At 49.7% G+C, this 21,053-nt stretch overlaps 2 protein-coding genes across 2 annotated transcripts; one reads left to right on the top strand and one right to left on the bottom strand.

Annotated features, from left to right (window-relative positions):
* The first annotated feature begins 705 nt into the window (after positions 1 to 705).
* On the top strand, positions 706 to 10,201 carry HCN3 (hyperpolarization activated cyclic nucleotide gated potassium channel 3). The gene is made up of 8 exons (XM_027871396.1): positions 706 to 1,004; positions 3,431 to 3,860; positions 4,599 to 4,760; positions 5,288 to 5,506; positions 6,232 to 6,378; positions 6,714 to 6,954; positions 7,756 to 7,920; positions 8,337 to 10,201. Exons 1-8 carry the CDS (start codon positions 706 to 708, stop codon positions 9,038 to 9,040), a joined length of 2,367 nt encoding a protein of 788 aa, XP_027727197.1. The 3' UTR covers positions 9,041 to 10,201.
* A 772-nt stretch (positions 10,202 to 10,973) lies between these two features.
* PKLR (pyruvate kinase L/R) lies at positions 10,974 to 20,742 on the bottom strand. Its single transcript, XM_027871318.1, has 11 exons — positions 20,675 to 20,742; positions 20,088 to 20,270; positions 15,373 to 15,464; positions 15,090 to 15,221; positions 14,443 to 14,629; positions 13,916 to 14,186; positions 13,588 to 13,738; positions 13,196 to 13,348; positions 12,927 to 13,093; positions 12,353 to 12,534; positions 10,974 to 11,387 (listed from the first exon to the last, which is right to left on the bottom strand). Exons 1-11 carry the CDS (start codon positions 20,688 to 20,690, stop codon positions 11,281 to 11,283), a joined length of 1,641 nt encoding a protein of 546 aa, XP_027727119.1. The 5' UTR covers positions 20,691 to 20,742; the 3' UTR covers positions 10,974 to 11,280.
* Positions 20,743 to 21,053: the final 311 nt, after the last annotated feature.

Below are 21,053 nucleotides of genomic sequence, written 5' to 3'. Positions count from 1 at the left end.
GGTAGGGGAGTAGTAGAGTAGCTAGCATGTGAGGGAATGATGGATTATGGGCAGGAGGATGGGTCCGAAGGGAAGGATGGAAAGTCAGGAGCAGGAGACAGACCTAGGGGCAAGATGGAGGGTCGTAAAAAGGGCGGTAGTCTCAGGTCGGGGTCCAGGATATTGCCTACAGTTGCAGAGGGAGCAGTATACCTCCACGGCTCTCCCTTTTCTGCCCAGGACCTGCCAGCGCGCTCCCCAATAGAGAACCTTGGTCTTCGAGCAGCTCCCCACGCCTCCCAGACCCGCTCTTTATTCAGCTGTCTCGGGACATCGTAACAAGACCCAGGTCTCGGACTCTGCACTGGATCCCGCCCCACTCTGCCTCTGGGAGGTGGAGACCCGGCCCTCCCACGCGGCCCGCCCCCCACTCCCTTCAGCTCCCGCCTGGGGGCGTGCGCTCCCCTCCAGCTGCCAGCCCTGTCTCCGCCCCGCTCCCCGCCCGCCCGTCACACACACCCCCTTCGCCCCAAGCGCCGGCAGCTGGGAGCCGCCGCCCGCCCGCCGCCTCCGCTCCTAGCCCGCGGGGCTGCGCCGCCGGCTCCGGCTCCGGCTCAGGCTCGGCTAGAGCTCCGCTCTGGCTCCCGGGGCTGCGTCGGGGTCGCGATGGCCTTGTTGGGGGCAGGGAGGCCGAGGCTTTGAAGGGGAAAGGGGGGGACTGCCACCATGGATTCTGAGCAGCGGCCCGCGGCAGCAACGGCGGGTGCAGGAGACGGAGGCACCCTGGGGCTGGAGGCGGCCCCCCCGCCTGCCCCCGGCCCGGCTACCGCCGTCCCAGGACCCTCGCCCGTTCCGGGGCCCGAACTAGGGCCCGGGCCGATGCGGCGGCAGCTCGGGGCCCTCCTCCAGCCAGCCGTCAACAAGTTCTCCCTCCGGGTATTCGGTAGCCACAAGGCGGTGGAGATAGAGCAGGAGCGGGTCAAGTCAGCCGGAGCCTGGATCATCCATCCCTACAGCGACTTCCGGTACCACGGGCCCGGGGAGGCTCCGGGGACCCAGGGGACCCCGCCCCGTCTGACAGACGATCAGATACTGCAGGTCCCAGGGATACCCGGGGGGCCTCGGACCCTGCCCATCCTTGACGGACACGTCACTTCCGGGCCGGCGGAGGGTCACCAAGTGGGCAAGGATTGGGATCAGTAGACACCCTGTCCCCCACCCCACCACCACCACCACCACTACCACCACCACCCACCATTGTGTAGACTTCTTGTTTTCGAGGGGGCTGGTCCCGTTTTCGTTGGGATTGCTGCAGCTGTGGGAAAGACAGCTGGGGGTGCTGGTGGGGGGCAGGTATTTCCGGTCTTGGGGGTCCCGGCTCCACCCTCGACGGGTTCTTCCGGTCCTAGAAAGAACAAGTAGGGTGGGGATTCCCCGGGTTGTATCCAGTCCTGGTGTTTGGGGCAAGGGAAATCAGGAGGGAGATTTCCGGGGGCCACTAGAAATGGGCAAGGCTCTCACCCTTTTGACCTCTCACCTACAGGAAGCCACTCCAGGGCTAGGAGGAGAAATCTTGGGGACACTAGATGGGATGAGGCTGATGGGAGAGTTAGAATGATCAAAGCTCTCTTCTGGGCGCTGTCCTTGGTGCTGAAAGCGAGTGGCGCGAGCTCTAGGGGGCGGGGTGGAGAGGGAGAGTATGAATGTTGGAGGCTGGCCATGGGGGTCAGGGACACCTTCCGGTAGCTTCCCTGAGCCCCGGGAAGGTTAAGGGGGGGTTGAGCAGTCAAAAACCTTCTAACCCATTTTTAGAGGTTGGATCTCCAACTCCACATTGCTGTAAGAGGAAGATGTCCCTGTCCTTGGGGAAAGTAAAGCACAGCTCTTGGATGGGGAAAGGATTTGGGAGTAGCACCTAAATTTAGGATATAAAGGTTGGGAGTGGGTCCAGAGCCATTAGACCCAATTGTAACAATGGATGTCCATTTTTTTTAAACTCACCACATGATTTGCTTTAAATCTTGAAACATTCCCTTCCCACCCCTCCTCCTTTGTTCTCCCTACTCCTTTCTTCCCCTTCCCTCTTCTGCCAGGGCCCTCGCTAATACCACAGCTGCACTTTTCTTGTCTGTTACCACATTACGGTGTCTTACCCCCCTCTCCTCCACCGGCAATTTCACTATTCATTTGTATTGCCTCCAGTTGCCTGTATATCGTTCCCCTCACCCCCCTCCTCCACTTCACTTCTAACCGTTTGGCCCCTCCTTACCCTTCCCAATGTATCACCCGCTGGGCGTGTGACTGCCTGTGAGTGACTCAGGCTGTGAAGATCCTATTTTGCTTGAAAGTGCTCTCACTCCTCTCCCAGCTTCTGGTACAAACTTGGGTGTCCTTTAGGAGATAAGAAAGGTACAGAGCATGGCAGAATAGCAGAGCTGGCTCAGTTTTTTTGTTCCTTTTAAAATATAAAAGGCATTTACCATTGAGGTGGGAGGGAGAGAAAGGGACTGAATGGCTGGAATCCAACAAATTAAAGAGTCTTCAAGTAAGAATGATAGAATGGTGAAATAATTAGAGGCATTGAGGAGAGAAGCAGGAGTGAAGGGAAAGAGCTAGGGTGGGTATTATAGAGAGAGGAAAACATAATGAACTTCTAAATAAGTTGCAAACAAAATGCAAATTGGTCTCTCTTATTGTGGCTTCTAGAAGCTGAGGGTCCTTTTGGTTGCCTTGAATAGAAAGAAAGTCTGGAAGTTAGAAGGTGGGAAATACCTAGGACTGGGTCACATCCCTGGAAAGCCCAGACAATTAAAAAAAATTCCCTTTGGATAAGGGAGTTTCCATTCCCTTTTATTCCTGATCTCTCCTCTCTCAGTCCAGCCTCATACTCAGCTGGAATATCAGTGGATGGAAGGAGTTAGAAAGGATGAGAGGCCAAGGTGGTATGGAAAATTTCTTCATAAAGATATTGTCCTTGCCCTTGGAAACTTTTCATTGTTATGGCGGAGGGGCAGCTAGGTGGCGCAGTGGATAGAGTACTGGCCCTGAAGTCAGGAGGACCTGAGTTCAAATCCGACCTCAGACCAAACACTTGACACTTACTAGCTGTGTGACTCTGGGCAAGTCATTTAACCCCAATTGCCTTAAAAAAAAAAGAATTCATTGTTACGGCGGAAATAGGACAACTCTACCACCTTTCCCACCTTAAAGACACAAAGATAGAGAAACAAAGGGGGTTAATGCAACTGGCATGGATAGCGATAGAATGTAGAGAATATACCCAGGAAAGTCAGTCCTAGAGAGGAATTATTCCACAGGACTGGGAAGACTAGGGGGGCTCTAGAAAGGGGAACAAAATATTAAAGACCTGGAGACAGAAGAGGATGAGACAGAAGTAGATCATGTAGAAAAGGAGTGCTTAGAGTCCTCACTCCTCTTCCTTTCCCACTAGATTTTACTGGGACCTGATCATGCTACTATTAATGGTGGGGAATCTTATTGTCCTCCCCGTGGGCATCACCTTTTTCAAGGAGGAAAACTCCCCACCCTGGATTGTCTTCAATGTCCTCTCCGACACCTTTTTCCTGCTGGACCTGGTGCTGAACTTCAGGACAGGGATTGTGGTGGAAGAAGGAGCAGAGATTCTCCTGGCTCCTCAAGCCATCCGAACTCGCTACCTCCGCACCTGGTTTTTAGTGGATCTCATCTCCTCCATTCCAGTGGACTACATCTTCCTCGTGGTGGAGTTGGAACCACGATTAGATGCTGAGGTTTACAAGACAGCCAGGGCCCTTCGAATTGTCCGTTTCACCAAGATCCTCAGCCTTCTGCGGCTGCTCCGCCTCTCCCGCCTCATCCGATACATCCACCAATGGGAGGAGGTGGGGTGGGGAGGTGGGCAGGGTGGGATTTATCTCATCCCTTAGGGGACAAAGAGTTCAAGGACTAGAGAAGTGGGTGGAGTTTCAAAGGTAGGGTCTCTGGGGCATAACATCATCAGGTGTGGGGAGAAGAGAGAGGGGGTTTTTAGGGTTATTGTTCTTACCAGAGAGAGGGCTGGGATAAAGTTTCTGAAGATAGAACTATAGGAAGATGATGATATCATGGTTGGATTGATGGTATATAGTACAAAACTACTGCTATAAAAGTGTTTGGAGCTAAGTCAGATCTAAGGGAGAGAAAGGGGAAGACCAAGGTAAGAGAAAGGGGAGATAGATCAAGGGACTATAAGAATGTGGAAGATGCTGAGTGGACTCAAAGAGTCTCCCTCTCTCCTAATAGGAATAATAGTTAACATTTATATGTGTTTTAGGGTTTGCAAAATGCTTTACATATTTCACTTGCCTCTACCCTCCTTTTAGTCATTGTAAGGCTGATGATAATTCAACATTTTCGTACACATTTATTAAGGGCTATAAGGTATCTTACCACTCTCTCTAGGGCTATGCCTGTAGTAGTAACTGTAGGATATATTGGGCAGGGGCGGGGGGGGGGGGAGAGGAATTAAGTGGGGTAATGCAAGGACATGAGAACTAGAAATATTTGCAAAATTGTGAAGGGGGCAGGGACCAAGAGAGAAGTGACCCTGCCCACAGCCCCTGCACACTCTCCTCCCCCAGATCTTTCACATGACCTATGACCTGGCCAGTGCTGTGGTTCGGATCTTCAATCTCATTGGGATGATGCTGCTGTTGTGTCACTGGGATGGCTGCCTACAATTCCTGGTCCCAATGCTCCAGGACTTTCCTCCTGACTGCTGGGTTTCCATCAACCACATGGTGGTGAGACACTTCTCTCTTCCTCATTATCTATTCCCTGGGCTGCCAGGGGTCACTCTTAGGTCTCTCTTGCACCATTAGGGGTGGGTGGGAGCATGAGCTGGCTTATGGTAAGGCATGATGGAGAGACAGATAAGAGTGGGAAAGATGTATAAGGGGAGGGAAAAGATGTGTGAAGGCAGAAGAAAGAGAGAAAGGATCAATTAGCCAACATGTATCAAGTGCCTACTACGTGCCAGGTACAATGCTAAACACTGGATAGGACAAGAGATGGGAAAGAGGTGAGGGGAGAAGTGGGAAAGAGAAGCAGAACAGGAGAACTATCTCTCCCAATATGCTTGAATGGCCCTTGGGGATTGGTCTTCCTTTTGTGATTTCCCAAGCCCTGCTGAGCTAAGGGCCATAACTCTGTCTGTGATGTTAGGGGCAAGGCAAAGAGGCTGTTGAATCAACGACTAAGAGCAGAAAAAATTTAGAGGGTAAGAGATCCAGGCCCCTTGGTGACTCAGCCCCACTCTCTTTTTCCTCAGAACCACTCGTGGGGCCGTCAATATTCTCATGCCCTCTTCAAAGCCATGAGCCACATGCTATGCATAGGCTATGGGCAACAAGCACCTCAGGGCATGCCAGATGTCTGGCTCACCATGCTTAGCATGATTGTGGGTGCCACGTGCTATGCCATGTTCATTGGTCATGCCACTGCCCTCATCCAGTCTCTTGACTCATCCCGTCGCCAGTACCAAGAGAAGGTCAGCAGGGGTAAAGAGAGGGGTAGAGGTGGAGGTGAACCCAACTTGTGCAGAACATTGGGGAATGGACATCCTACTTGGATGCCCATTCTAAATTGTGCCCTTTTGGGTCCCTACATCTTTGCCCCTCCCCTTCTCCCCATCTATTTGCTTTGTCTCCATGTTTGTTTTCTTGTGTTTGGGGTCTCTGACCCCTTGCCTGTGGGTTCCATGTTTCCTCATATCTGGGTATATCTATGTCTGGGTCCCCTTGTACTTTACACATGGCATCTTCCACTAATTCCATTCTCTAATGCTTGTGTACCTCTGTGTTGATATCTTTGTATTCGTGCCTTCTTGTCTGTGCCCTTTGACTTTTGTTTCCATATTTCTGTTTCTGTGTGATCTTATGATTGTGTCTCCGTGCCCACATGTGCCTTTAGGTCTGTGCCCTTGCTGTATCTACTTTTCTCTATTCTTCGCTGTGTCTGTGTGTCTCTGTCACTCTATGTCCTCATGTCTGTCTCTCCATCCCTGTGTGTCCCTGACCCTGTCTCTATGTACATATTCCCATATCATTATCTCTATGCACCTGTCTTCATGTCTGTGTGGGTCTCCATGCCCCTATCTCCATATCTATGTCCTCATATCCCTTTATGTCCTTGGGTCCTTGTGTTCTTGTCTTTGTCAATGTGTCCATATCCCTGTGTTGATGGCCTTTGTATGGGTGGGGCTGGTGCTTCCAGTATAAGCAGGTGGAGCAGTACATGTCCTTCCACAAACTGCCAGCTGATACCCGTCAGCGCATCCATGAATACTATGAACATCGCTACCAGGGCAAAATGTTTGATGAGGAGAGCATCCTGGGGGAGCTGAGTGAGCCACTGCGTGAGGTAGGGTGGGGTAGAGGATAACACTCTTGAGATGGGGATGGGGTACTGAATGATGCTGAGTAATGTAGGGGGGACAGGAGATCCTAGTGTGGGATGACTGGGAACTTTGAGCAACAGGAACTTCTAAGGTTAGGCGGCATCTTCAGGGGATAGCTTCTCTGAAGGTAGAGTCTTAGAGTAATGTTTCCCATACTGACCCTATCTCTTTCATTCCTCTTAAGAGGTTGGGGTCTTTGAAGCTGATTATGTTCAGTGGTGGGTGGTTCTCTGTCCTGAATATGAAAATTTCCCAGTGAGTGATAACCTAACTGACCTCACCTTTTCCCTCTGCCCAGGAGATCATTAACTTCACCTGTAGGGGCCTGGTGGCCCACATGCCCCTGTTTGCTCATGCTGACCCTAGCTTTGTTACTGCCGTGCTCACCAAACTTCGATTTGAGGTCTTCCAACCAGGTGACCTCGTGGTTCGTGAGGGCTCAGTGGGCAGAAAGATGTACTTCATCCAGCATGGACTACTCAGTGTGCTGACTCGGGGTGCCCGGGACACTCGTCTCACTGATGGCTCTTACTTTGGGGGTAAGCAGGACTGGGATAGAAGTGGGGAAAAGATATAATGGGAAAACAAGGGAACTTAAAGATAAAGGTGGAACCAGTCCTAGGTTCCATGTTCTTTTCTTTTTCTTTTTTTCTGGGGGGGGGAGGGTTGGTGCACTACGTCCTAAAGAGGCAGCTCCAGTGGGTGAGAGCAAAAATATCTTGGGGGCAGTGCTAAAAAAGATCTGAGGCACTTAGGTTTTTCCTTTCAAGCTTACCTTTGATATTCATTTGAACCTGATTTCACTTAGAAAAAAAGTGCGCTCATTAGTGGTACTCTGGGAACAAAAGAGTATAGAGACACATAGACACATACAGCATGCCCTAGGTTCATAAACCCGTAGGAACAACAAATGAGGAACAGAGAAGTGTGAGGCTGGCAGTTCAGTTGGGAAACAAGGCTATATCTGGGGCCCGGGAATCCCTGCCTCATCAACAGCTCTTTTTTGGGGGGCCAAGTGAAATGCTCTCTCTTCCAGATAGCAACAGCGGGAGAAGAGGGTAGGGAAATAAGAGAGATCAGGAACCTTTCTATTAGTAGGAGCTGGGGGATTATCAGAGCATTTGAGAGACCCCAGAAGGAACTGTGAAAAAATTTATATCATGTCCTCAGAGAATTCTAGTAAGTATCCCTTAAGGGAAAGCAATCCTTGTTCTCAAACCACAGATTTTGCTCCTACAGTAGAGAGCAGCAGTGCTGGGGGAGGTCATGCTAAGAGGTGGATATGAGAGTTCAGGTGGATGATGGGATGCTGATACCCTGCCCCTCTCCTTTACCCTCAGAAATCTGCCTACTGACTAGGGGCAGGAGAACAGCTAGCGTGAGGGCTGACACCTATTGTCGCCTCTACTCACTCAGTGTGGACCACTTTAATGCGGTACTAGAAGAATTCCCCATGATGCGGAGAGCCTTTGAGACAGTGGCCATGGACAGGTTGCACCGAATTGGTGAGTCCCTACTTCATCCACCCTAAATGGTGAGGCTCTTTCTCTCTCTCTCTGTCTCTCTTTCTTTCTTTTTTCCCCTTGAGTGAAAATCCAAACATTTGGCCTTTCCTTCCCTCTATTTCCCTGCTCATGGCCCATTGCTCACATTTGCAGTGCCATCTTTCCCATCCTACCCCTGGCCACACTGCATTCTGCAGCTTGGAGGCTCACCCCTTAGCCCAGGTCCCATCTCTCTGTCCTACTTTTGACTTTGTTCAGGGTTTCCCCCTCCCCCTTAACTTTAAATAGGATGTGCCCAATACCACCCCATAAATGCCTACTTTTTATCCCATATGGGTGAGACACATCTGAAGATCTCCCCTTACCAACTCAGACCCTGTCATCCTTTGACACCGCCTTATCTGTGACATCCTTAGGAAAGAAAAATTCCCTGCTTCAGCGGAAGCGTTCAGAACCCAGTCCAGGAAGTGGTGGTGGTGGAATCATGGAACAGCATCTGGTACAGCATGACCGGGACATGGCCCGGGGAGTAAGGGGGCTGGCCCCAGGCGCTGGTGCTCGCCTGAGTGGGAAGCCAGTGCTGTGGGAACCCCTGGTCCATGCCCCGCTACAGGCTGCTGCAGTCACCTCTAATGTGGCCATTGCTCTAACCCATCATGGGGCACCTCTGCCCCTCTCCCCAGACTCTCCCGCTGCTCTTCTTGCTTGCTCTGCTCGTCGATCAGGTGGCTCACTGGCCTCACCCCTGGTGCCTGCTCGGGGACCCCCTTTGTTGGCTCGAGGTCCTTGGGCATCAACGTCCCGCCTGCCCGCACCAGCAGCCCGGACTCTTCACGCCAGCTTATCCCGGGCAGGCCGCTCACAGGTTTCCCTGTTAGGTCCCCCGCCTGGTGGGGGTGGACGGCGGCTGGGGCCAAGGGGTCGGCCACTTTCGGCATCACAACCTTCACTTCCTCACCGAGCAGCTGGGGAGGGCTCCCCCGGGCGCAAGGGCTCAGGAGGCGAGCGCTTGCCTCCCTTGGGGCTCTCATCCAGGATCCCAGGTACCGCCCAGCCCCTCAGGCCTCCTGCCGCTGATCCGGGTACCACCAAGGGCCCCCAACTTCCTGCTAACATGTGAGAACTCCTGGGTACATCTAGCCTTGATTGTGAGAGAAGGTGTGGGTGCTTTGATGTCTATGGGTACCACGAACAAAGCATCACACACTGTGGATTGGATGTCTCCCTTCACTGCTAAGTGGAAATAGCCCTGCCTGACGTGTCTCCATCACTGCCACATAGAAGTATCTCCATACCCTTTGCTTAGAGCATCTCCCTGGCCATAGACCTTCCCAGATATAGGCACTTTGCCCTTTTCCCCACTCAACAAGGCATGAGGATCTTCTTATCCTCATCACTGCCAGGTAGAAAGATGTCTTCTGTTCTCCCAGCTCCTGCATCCCTCTACTCATGAGCCCTTTCGGGGCAGACACCCCATCAACTGCCTAGTGTGGCTACCTTCCTGTTCCCCCACCACTGCCAAAACCACAGGCCTCATGCCCCTTGTTTGGGCATTCCGCCTCTGCTCTCATCACTGCCATTTGTAGGCACCTACCCGTCTACGGCCCTCTCAGTGAATACAAATACCTGTTGCCCAAACGGGTATCTCTTGCCAGCTTTCCTCTATCCTATCTTTGTGGTACAAAAATCTTCTTGTGAACAAAGAGCCACATCCTCCCTATGCTCCTAACCAGTTGTGCCCCTGGGGATGGGGAATGTCCAGCCCCTCCCTAATGAATGTGCCAGCCTAGGAGCCCTAGCAGCTGAATCCTTAGGTAATTAATGATTTATTTATGTATTGCCCTCTCTCTTAGGGGGAGGGGTAAAGACAAAGAGGGTTTCTCTCCTCTTGCCAGCACTGTGGCCCTTGCCTAGCTCCATCAGCAATACTAAGACTCCAGTTCCCCATCCCCATGGGGGGATGGAAGGGCCACCTGGGGTAGGCGTGGGGGCAGTTTTTACTTTTAGGTGTCTTTTTTTCCTATGCTGTGAGAGAGTGGGGAAAGGGTGAGAATCCAAGTGGAGTGGGGGAAAGATGGGAACAGGGTAGGGGAGGGGCAGACCAGCCAGCACCTCTGCCTTCTCAGGGATACAGGAAGCCCCTCAACCTCCCCCTCTGTCCTTGTCTTCCCTTTCCATAACATTAGCCTAGGAAGAACAAGAGCCAGAACCCTGGCATAAAGCTCCCCTGCCAAGCTCTGGGCTCTGGGATTCTTAGTGTGTGTATGTGTGTGTGCGCAGGAATTATTTTATTGGTTTTTTTTAATGTTTGTTTACAGATAGTTGAATATATATTAAAAAAAAAAGAAAAATATGTCCCTTTTGGCTCCTGGTGTGCATGGGGTACAGCAGTGGGCTTTAGGATAAGCATATGAACACTAGATTAGGGGAAAGGCATTTAAGCAAATGATAACAGGGTGTTCACTGAAGAAGAAGAGGAGGGGCGAGCATTGTCTGGGGGACAGCAGGCAAGATGAGAAAGGAAGTTGGTGATGACTTTTGGGACTGGCCCAGATGTCAGCGCCACCCAATATCATTTCCTTCTCTAGCTTGGAGTGAGATATTGTGGTGTCATAAAAGCAATGCTAGAACTGGGGCCAGAGGAGCTGGTTTCAAATCCTGATTCCCACTCACTATTTAGGTTGTCTTGGGCTAATGACCTCTTTTCTCTAAACCTCAGAATCAGGACTAGATCAGTTTTAAGGTCTGTTCCAGCTCTGTTCCTTGGGATTCTATGAGTCCAGCTGTTCTTTCAATATTGGCAGCAGCTAATGAGTTAATGCTACAGGGTGCAGGATTTGAACCTTCTGAGAAAGGGTCATTACTTTCTCTACTTAAGGAATTCTGGGATCCCCTGAACACATGTTGCCCTCTCCTGTATATCATCTCTCATTCCCACTACTGAGTGGGTAAGAGGAACTCCGGCAGAAGGAATTAACCAGCTGAGCTGAGACCAATGACTTAGGGCATTTTAGGGGCCAGGTGGGGATTGGATGCAATCATCGTCAGGCACATTTGAGGATGATGGATATTTTATTGAACACTTCCAAGAAGTTTCAAGGAACTAGGAAACCTGGTGACAGAGGAGTGCCCCCAGGCACAGGGCACAGGACGTAGCAACTAGAAAGGGGCTGTGGTCTCTGAGAAGGTTTCCAAAGGGATGAAGTTTCAGCATGTGGGTGGCAAGTGGAGGAATTATCTTTTAGAGTTGGGGGAGGGTCTATATAAAGGGGTGTAATATTGGGTGGGGGAAGTCACCTACATTGGAATATAGTCCTGAGGGTTCAGGCACAGGTGGATAGATTATGGGAACATGGAGACTCAGGATACACTTAGCACCCTCATGATGTTTGTGTAGCCCGAGCCAGGTCGCCAGCCTGTCACTACAATCACAAGGTCCCCAACTCGGAGGAAACCACGGAGCTTCCCTGGGTAGAGAAGAGGGAGGGGGTGAAACTATACCTAGGACAATCTGAGTAATAAAAATTAATTCTCAGTCACTGAGTGGATGTGGGACAGAGACAATCACACCATATTCCCCTACCCACTCCCCAACCTTCCCACCCCTACCCCCACTAATCCCCAGGGACCTATAGTACTATAAGGATTCACTGGATGCCAGTGAGCATGATAAATTTGGAAGGGAGCATTGTTGCCTTAATAGCTTCTCAATCCCACCTGTGTTGCCTTGGTGATAGAGAATGGGGGTGGGAGGTAAAGATGCTTTGAATGAGGTAACTGACATTAATACTATGTAAGCTGTCATAAGTGTTTTTTAGGCCAGTAGCTAAAGGCTGCTTTTCCCGACTGTTGTCTTCCTGAGCAGAACCACACCTAAGGTGGGGTGAATGGGGCTTTGTCTCTGGAGAGAAACATTTAGAGGACTCTTAACAGCACTTGCCTTCCTCCTACGATATAAAAGCAAGCATGCTTAGCAACTTCTTAGCATGAATAACTTCTGTTATAGCTATATGTCAGGTACGTAGCAGTTGCCTATACAGCAATAGCCTTGAGTTGTCCCCTCAATCGAATTGCCCTAGTACAAAACTGGTCCCTAAGTTAGTGTGCAGTTCCATCTGCCTGGTGCCTGCGATAACACAAAATCTCCCCAACAACGTAAGGTGATGGCATTATGTACTAGCTCTTCTCCAGATTCAAGGGAAGAAAATAAATCAGCCTGTTTGTCACATGCTTTCATGTCAACTGGGTTAGGTGGCTTCTCGTATACAAAAGAGGTCTAATAAAGGGTCTTGGGAGGAGAGGAGTTGGGGGAGGTGGAGGGATGGTATCCCAGAGTTGCCATGGAAACATGCCTAGAAGGCACTAGGGAGAGAGACTAGGGTTGTCTTGGGTGAAGAAAGCAGAAACTTGGGAAAAGCTGTGGAATCCTCACCACTTTCAATGCCAAATTGAACACGTCGGTCAACATCATCAGTCCAGATGGGTTCTGGGGGGTCTTGGTAGAGCACAGGAAAAACACCACGACATAGATGGGCCTGGCGTGCACTCTGAGCAGAACGGGTGACAGCAATGACAGCTGCTCGAGGACGGTACCGGGATAGGAGTTGTGCCGAGCTAGGGGAGACAGAGCATGTAGCTTAGTGGAAAAGCCACGGGATTGTGAATCGGGAGACCTGGTTTCCAGCCCAAACTCTGCCACTGACTTTCTCTGTGTCGATCTCTTAAGGCTTCAGTTTCCCCATTTGTAAAATGTTCTATCTACCTCACAACCAGTGCTGTAAGGATCAAAGAAGGTAATGGATATGAAAATACTTCGAAAAATCTAAAGCCCTTTACAAAGACTAAGCATTGGTATTAGGTACTTGGGACCCTCCCTAAGCCCCTGGATTGCTATATCTTTTCCAAACCAATAATTCAGTACTCTTCACATCTTTAGATGTTCAGCCTGCCTCTCTGTCCTCATGTTTATTCCCCACCTCTGCCTGGGTGCCTTGTTGGTCTCTCACCGGCCAGATGTTGTCAGCACAACTATAGCAGAAGCACAGCACTTGAATGAAGCCTCCACAGCACCAATGGCAGTGACCTCGGTAGGGTCACGGCTTAGGGGAGCCGCCCGACGAAGTTCTTCAAACAGCTGCCGGTGATACACTGCAGCCTCTGCCTCCCTAGCAATCTGGAAGTACCAGGGGGTCAGGGTCAGGCCTTGATATCTGGCCTGGATAGCCCTGGATATCTGGATCCCAGACATGCCCCACATTCCCCAACAGCCCCATACCGCATGCTGCATCTTCACAGCCTTGACAGGGTAACTACCCTTGGCTGTCTCCCCAGATAGCATGATACAGTCAGCCCCATCCAGCACAGCATTGGCCACGTCACTTGTTTCTGCTCGTGTTGGCCGGGCCTTGGTGATCATGCTTTCCAGCATCTGGAAGTACCGTTTCCATGAGGGCCAAGGGTTAATGCTTTCTCTCCCACCCTATTCAATCCAGGCATTCCTTGCCACTCCAGGGGGTGTTCTCCCATCTCATGACCCTGTCTCAGTGTAGTTGTGATATGCTAAGGTCAGCTATACCCCACTCCCATATCACAGCAGGAGAGTCAAGGGACTTTAGGGGGAGGTTGGTGCCCACAATACCTATGACATGCCCCTTCTCTCTCCCAGACCTGTGTGGCACAGACAACGGGTTTGCCAGCCAAGTTGCAGCGTCCAATCATCATCTTCTGTGCCAAGAAGACTTTCTCAGCTGGGATCTCGATGCCCAGGTCACCCCGTGCCACCATGATGCCATCGCTCACCTCCAGGATCTCATCAAACCTGGGAGGGGGCACAGCCAGGAGATAGTGAGCAAAGTCAAGGAGAGTAGGGCAGAGTCAGGAAAACAGGGGTTGGGGACACTTCATTTCAATTCAATTTACACTTGGAGAGGAATCAGGGAACTGGAGGTGGGAGCAGGGGGTGGGATAAAAAAAAGTCAAGGGCTGGAAGCCTCACTTCTCAACGCCCTCGTGGTTCTCGATTTTGCTGATGATCTTGATGTTCCGTCCCTGAGGCCCCAGGGCTTCACGTACAGCAATCACGTCTTGGGCCTTTCGCATAAAGGAGGCGAAGATTATATCCACACCGTGCTCCACCCCAAAGCGCAGGTCCAGAACATCCTGCTCGGACAAGCCCGGCAGATCCACTTCTACACCAGGCAAGTTCACCCCCTTCCTGCTTCCCAGGATCCCGCCGTTCTCAACCTCAGTCACTAGGCCCTCTGGGTCTGTGGAATTCAGAGGCCAATAAGACACGATTTCGTGCAATTTGGTGGTCTTTTAAGGGGTGTGGCCTAAGGTAAGGGGTGTGCCCTGAGACTATACAGCAGTGGCGGGTGAAAGGGTTGGGGGGAGGGACATGTTCTCGGGGAGGCGGAGCAATGCTTGGGGCGGGACAAGGGGAAATTCAGAGGGAGAGTCCAAGGACAAAGGGGTGTGACCTGAATTGGAAGTAGGGCGAGGGGCTAACTGCTGTTCACCCACCTTTATGCTTAACCACCAAGGAGATAAGACCGTCGTCGATGTAGATCCGGCCCCCCTCTGGCACTACCCGGACTATGTTAGGATAGTCCACCCACACAGTGCTTGCATCCCCTCGAGTCCGAAATGCCGGGTCCACTGTAACGCGGACCTTGGAACCCTTCACTATCTCCACTTCTGATTCTGGGCCCTAGGGAAGGGAATGGGAAGTAAGAGCAGGGGTGGGATGTGTGAGAGCTTAGTCTCCAGCCTTAATCTTGCTCCGGACCCTTCTTTCTTTATGGACCCTTTCTTCCTGTAGCACAGATTACTAGAGAATAGCTTTGTATGTCACCTGTTAAGGGTCACCAGCCCTATCCCTGCCCACACTCATCCCTAGTCCCTCTTCTTCACCCGACTCTTCCCAGTACCTGGTTTCAGCTATCCCAGATTCTGCGTCCTCTGGGTCACTGCCCTAACCTTATTCAATCCTCAGCCTCATTACAAATTATTGGCCCAATCCCTTATCGATTTGGCCCTGCCCACACCCATCCCTAGTCCCTCCGTTCTAGCACCACCCCCTCCTGACTCTACGCTGCCCTTCCTTTCTTTGTTCCAACCGCCCTCGCTCCTCCAGTACCGCCCAAATCTCTTACTGCCCAGGTCCTCACCCCCTGGAGGATCCCGGTGCGGATCTCAGGCCCCTTGGTGTCAAGCGCTATGGCCACGGGCCGGTAGCTCAAGGAGGAGCCTGCGAAGCTCTCGACGGCTTCTCTCACGTTGGCTATAGATTGAGCGTGGTACTGGGGAGGGGGACAGGGAAAGAAGAGATGAAGTCGGAGATCTCGGGCCAACCTTTCCTAAACCCTCGGCTTCTCAGCCTCTGGGCCTCCAAACCCCCGGGCAGAATCACCCTCCAGATCCTGCAGCAACGCCTCCCATCCCTCACTGCACCTCGTGGGAGCCATGGGAAAAGTTGAGCCTGGCAATGTTCATTCCTGCTTTGATCATTTCCTTCAGCCGATACACAGAGCGAGATGCGGGGCCTGTGAACAAAAACACACAATCACAAGATCTATGTGCTGGAGGAGATTCAAGAAACTATCTAGTATAATTGATACCTGACGAGAAAAAGCCCCAAGTGGTCAGCCCTCTCACCCCCGCCTACTCAGGTAGCCTACCCAATTATGCATATCTCTCCCTTGCAGTTACCGAACACCTTTCATGTTCTCCACCCCACTAAATCTTCTCTTCTCCAGACTAACCATCCTCATTTCTTTCAATCAGTCCTCATTTTGGGGGGGGGGGGGAGGTTGCGTGTCAGGCAGGAGGTGGCAGCTAGGTGGCGCAGTGGATAGAGCACTGGCCCCGGAGTCAGGAGGACCTGAGCTCAAATGCGACCTCAGACATTTACTAGCTGTGTGACCCTGGCCAAGTCTTCTCCCTGTTTGCCTCCGTTTTCCTCATCTGTAAAATGAGCTGGAGAAGGAAATGGCAAACCACTCCAGTATCTTTGCTAAGAAAACCCCAAATGGGATCATGAAGAGGTGAACACTGCTGAACAACAACCTGTTTAGAGAGACCCTGTTCAAAGAAATTCTCCTCTGATTAAAAGATTACCCTTTCTGCTCCAGAGACACCCTCTACTTTCCCAGATAAGTAGGGAGATAGTAAGAGACTTCCCAGTTGTCCTAGGTGAATTTGAATCAGCAGGCCCAGATGAACTAATTCCCTGCAACTTGAAAGAATTAGTGCATATGATTGCAAGGGCCATTCACTGTCCTCGATATTTGGAAGAGATGGAGAAAGAGACATGGCAGGAGCGGAATGGGTAGAGACTTAAGGCTGGGAGATCAACCAGAAGGATACTTCCAATAGTCCAGGTGTGGGGTGACGAGGACCAGCACCAGAGTGGTGGCAATGTCAGAACAGAGCAGGGTCATATAGGAGTGATGTTACAAATAAAGAATATCAAGCAACTTGATTTTTTTTTTTAAATAAAGAGAATGGAACCTTAAATTTCTAGGCAAATGAATCTGACCTCATTTCCTGGCAAAACTTAAGGATGCTGGTTAGTGAACATTAGAACACTGATCACTAAGAATAGAAGCACAGGGTCCAGGAGGAAGGTGGTAGCCCTATTGTGCTCCATCCTGGTCAGGCCAAATCTGGAATACTGGCTTTAGTTCTGGGCACCACATTTTAGGAAGGGCATTGATCAGCAGAAGAGCATCCCCGAGAGTGTGAGCAGGATGGTGAAAGGCCTTAAGATTATGAATAAATAACAATAATAATAGTTAACATTTATATAGTACCTACTATGTGCCAGGCACTGGACTAAGCACTTTACAAATATTATCTCATTTGATCTTCACAAGAACTCTATGAGGTAGGTGCTATTATTATCCCCATTTTAGAGATGAAGAACCTGAGACAAACAGAGTTTAATTGACTTGACCAAGGGTCACCCTGCTAGCGAGTGTCTGAGGCAGAATTTGAATTTAGATTTTCTTGACTCTGGGCCCAGTGGTCTATCCACTCTACCACCTAGCTGCTCTCCCCTCCACCCACATGAGGATTGGTTGAAGGAAATGAAGATGGTTAGTTTGGATAAAAGAAGACTTAGTGGAGTGGGGAAAATGAAAGCTGTCTTTAAATTGATTAAGGGGGTCAAGTTGAAGATAGATTAGATTTGTTCTGCTTGTTCAGAAAGGGTAAAACTGGAAGTGAGTGGTGAAAAGCTTCCTAACATGGTTACCCAAAAGTGAAATTGGTTGCCTTGGGAGGTAGTAATTTCCCCTTCATTAGAGGTAATTAAGCAAAGACTGTCATATTTTAGAGGTTTTTTTTTTTCAGGGACATATGAAACTAGATGACCTCTGAAATCCCTTCCAATTCTGTGATTTTCTGTCCTGGACCCTCTTTGCTTCTCACTAGGATTTGTGACACTTTCTCCTGATCTTATTTATCTGACTACTTTTTCTCAGTCTCCCTTGCCGGATCTTCATCCAGGCCACACCTTGGGTGAAGGTCACTTTAGATTGGGAGTGTCTCCCAAGACTCTATCCTGGGCCCTTTATTCTTCTTCCTTTATTCCATTTCACTTGGTGATCTCATCAGCTTCCGTGGAGTTATTGCTATCCTGATAATTCCTAGATTTACTTACTTAGCCCTATCTTCTCTTCTGACCCCCAGTCTTACATCTCCAGTTGCCTATAGGATATCTCAAGATCACACTCCACAGACATCTTAAACTCAGCATGTCTAAAACTGAGCTATCTTTCTCCCCAAGCCTTTCCCTCTTCTTAATATCCCTATTACTAGGTACCACCATCCTCCCAGTCACACGGGCTCATAACCTAAGGCTCATCCTTTATCCCTCATCCTTAACCCTATATCCAATCTCTTGCTAAGTTGTATTGATTCTACACTTGTAACATCCCTCCTACATGCCCCTGTCTACTCTGACACTGCCACTATTCACACCTCACATCTGGACTTTTTTTTTTTAAAAGGCAATTGGGGTTAAGTGACTTGCCCAGGGTCACACAGCTAGTAAGTGTCAAGTGTCTGAGGCCGAATTTGAACTCAGGTCCTCCTGACTTCAGGGCTGGTGCTCTATCCACTGTGCCACCCAGCTGCCCCTGATTTTCGAACAAGACACTCCATCACCCAACTCCAGGTATTATCACTGCCTGGAATTCTCTCCCTCATTATCTCCACCCTGGCCTCCCTGGCATTCTTCAGTTCCCATGTAAAATTCCACCTTCTACAAGAAATCTTCCCTATCCCCCTTAATGTTAGTGTCCTCCCTCTCCTGATTATCTCCCATTTATACTGCATGTATCATGTTTGTATGTAGTTGCTTGCATTTTGTCCCATTAGACAAGCTCTTTGAGAGTAGGGATTGAGTTTGGTTTTTTGTTTTTGTTTTCGCTTTTCATTGTAACCACAGCATTTAGCACAGTGCCCGGCACATAGAAAGTGGTTAATAAATGCTTGTTTACTGACAGTGTGTTTAGTTTCCCTACCTTGTCTTTTTTCCCACTCCAGACCATACTCTACTCATCTGTCACACTGATCTTCCTAGGGCAGCTAGGTGGCACAGTGGATAGAGTACCAGCTCTGCAGACCGAAAGAGCAGAGTTCAAATTGCACCTCAGACACTTGTGTGTGACCCTGGGCAAGTCACTTAACCTTGATTGCCTCCAAAAAATATTTGATCTTCCTAAAGTACAGCTCTGAACACGTCATTGCCTGCCCTACCCCAACTCATTAAACTTTATTTCTTTCCTATTACTTCCAAGAGCAAATATTAAATCCTCTCTTTGGCCTTTGAAGTCTTGGCCCCTTTCTCCCTTCCTGGTCTTCTTGCACTTCACTCCCCACCAAGGACTATACAATCCAGTTACACTGGCTTATCTAATGTTCTTCATGCATGACCTTCATCTTCAGATTCCATGCAGTTCCTCCCTCATCTCTATCTCCTGGCTTCCCTGATTTCTCAAGTCTCAGTAAAATGCCATTTTCTGCCTTAAGCTTTCCTGGTCTCTCAATGCTAGTGTCTTCCATCTAAGATTAATTCCAATTTACCTTCTTACATATTTTGTATGTACATAGTGGTTTGCATATTGTCTTCCCCATTAGAATATAAGCTCCTTGAGGGTAGGGAATGTTTTTTACCTTTTTTTTGTATCCCCAGAACTTAGCACAGTGCCTGACACATAGTAGAAACTTATTTAATAAGCATTTAATGCTTGTTGACTGACTCTGACTGATTCTCCTGCTCAAAGACTTCCTCTTCTATTACTCAGATACAATTCTTCCTTTCCTTACTCAAAGAAATCTCTCCCCCTCCCCTTTTAAATCAGGGTCATGTCTATTGCACAGAGACACTTCCTTCCCCCATTTAGAGATATCCCTTCACAACTGAAAAGTTTCACTCTAGCCTCTCAGAAATCGAACATTCTACCACTTCGGTCCTCCCCCACACATCAAAAGAAAATTTCTGGAAAGGGGGCAGTGCCATAGGATGTGAGATTCGATTATTCCTGGAGCCAGAGAATGATTTTGGTATGTATAATGTTCAAAAAGGTGGAGCAGGAGTGGATGTTCTTAGGGTTGGGGAGGGGATCCAGGTAAAGTGACACCAGTGTGGTGGATGAGGGGGGTGATTGTTGTTAATGATATATGTAGTACAAGTGGTAGCTATGGCTTTAATGATGCAGGATTTGGGATTGGGAAAGAGAAAAATGAGAACATTAGGGTATGGTATCATGTAGTTGGAATTTGGGAAAAATGCAAAGAATACTGGAGATATGCATTCTAGGTCTGCCTTTGCTGTTAACTTAAAGAGATTTTGGACAAGTCCATTGATTTCTCTAGGCCTCAATTTCTTAGTCAAGTGAAAATGGTTATTAAACCCCCCCTCCCCCTCCCCTCCGCTCACAAAGATGCTATTATTCTCAAATGAGAATTGTGCATGAAAGTGCTTTGCTTCTCAGACTCCCTGTCACTGTAAGGGGTGAGCATTGCTGTTAGGGTGAGGGCTCCTGAGGGCAAAGAATGCCTTTGCCTCCTTATTTCAAAATCTCCAGCACTTTGCACAGTGCCTGGCACTGGGTATTCACTTAATAAATGTTTATCAATTGACTGCCATTATTAGTTACCTATGGTGGCGATGATGCCGGTGCTTCGGGCAGCCACTGGTTCTGAGTCAATGTCCAGTAGGCAGAGATGCTCCAGAAAGGTATCTGCCATGGCTGCTGGGAGCTGCTGCCTCTGGAAGAAGGTAGCACCTAGCTCCTGGATCAAATGGGCCACACTGGCCCTTCGAAGGTACCCGGCTGGCCCTGGTAGAGGAGAAGCATAGGATGATTACAACAGACACTGATGCCTAGAGCTACTCTAGAGCTCAACCCTCTCCCTAATTTCCCTTCTTTCATTCCCAGATTTCTCACTGCTCAAATCCCCAGTCCCTCTATTCCTCTACCAATCTTAGCCCTTATTCCATTTTCAGGCCCTTCATTCCCATACTCTAGAGTTTAGAACCTAGATTTCCTGAAGGAAGCTCACCTGTATAAAATCCCCATCCTCTTGTCCTCCAACCCTCACAGACTCCTTGCTTCTCAGTCTATCAGACTCTCCCCAATTATCTTCTTTCTCCCAGCTCCCTCAGAGCCTAAGGTTTCTCATCCTAAGAATCAGTCCTCTCCTCCTGTTCCTCCAAGCCCCCTACTCCTCAGCCGGAGCCTACCTTCCTTGTTAGACATGTTCAATGATTGTGTGTCTGCTGCCAATCACCCAGTGTTACTCTGATCTGGGCAAGGCTCTGAGTGGCTGGTTAAAGTGTCACCAGACTCTTTGTCCTCACTGCCCCACAATTCACTGAGCATTTTGTTGCAGAGGGCAGAGTCCAGTGGCCACGGGAGCTTCCCGTGCTGGTAGATTCCCCACATCCTAACCTGCAGGCCTTGGGAGGAGGGGAGGACATTTCAAAGGGAATCCCTAAGACTAGGGATAATTTACTTTTGGGCAATTAATGAATGAGTGTAAACAGACTGCAGAGCATTTTGCACCAGAAAGCCTGGGTCCAAGTCCTGAGCAAGTCACTTCAAATACTGGTAAGATCACAG

This window comes from Vombatus ursinus, unplaced genomic scaffold, assembly GCF_900497805.2.
Source record: "Vombatus ursinus unplaced genomic scaffold, bare-nosed wombat genome assembly UNPS02014798.1, whole genome shotgun sequence".
NCBI lineage: Eukaryota > Metazoa > Chordata > Mammalia > Diprotodontia > Vombatidae > Vombatus > Vombatus ursinus.
Note: the sequence above shows the minus strand (reverse complement) of the source record. Positions and strands in the feature narration are given on the sequence as shown.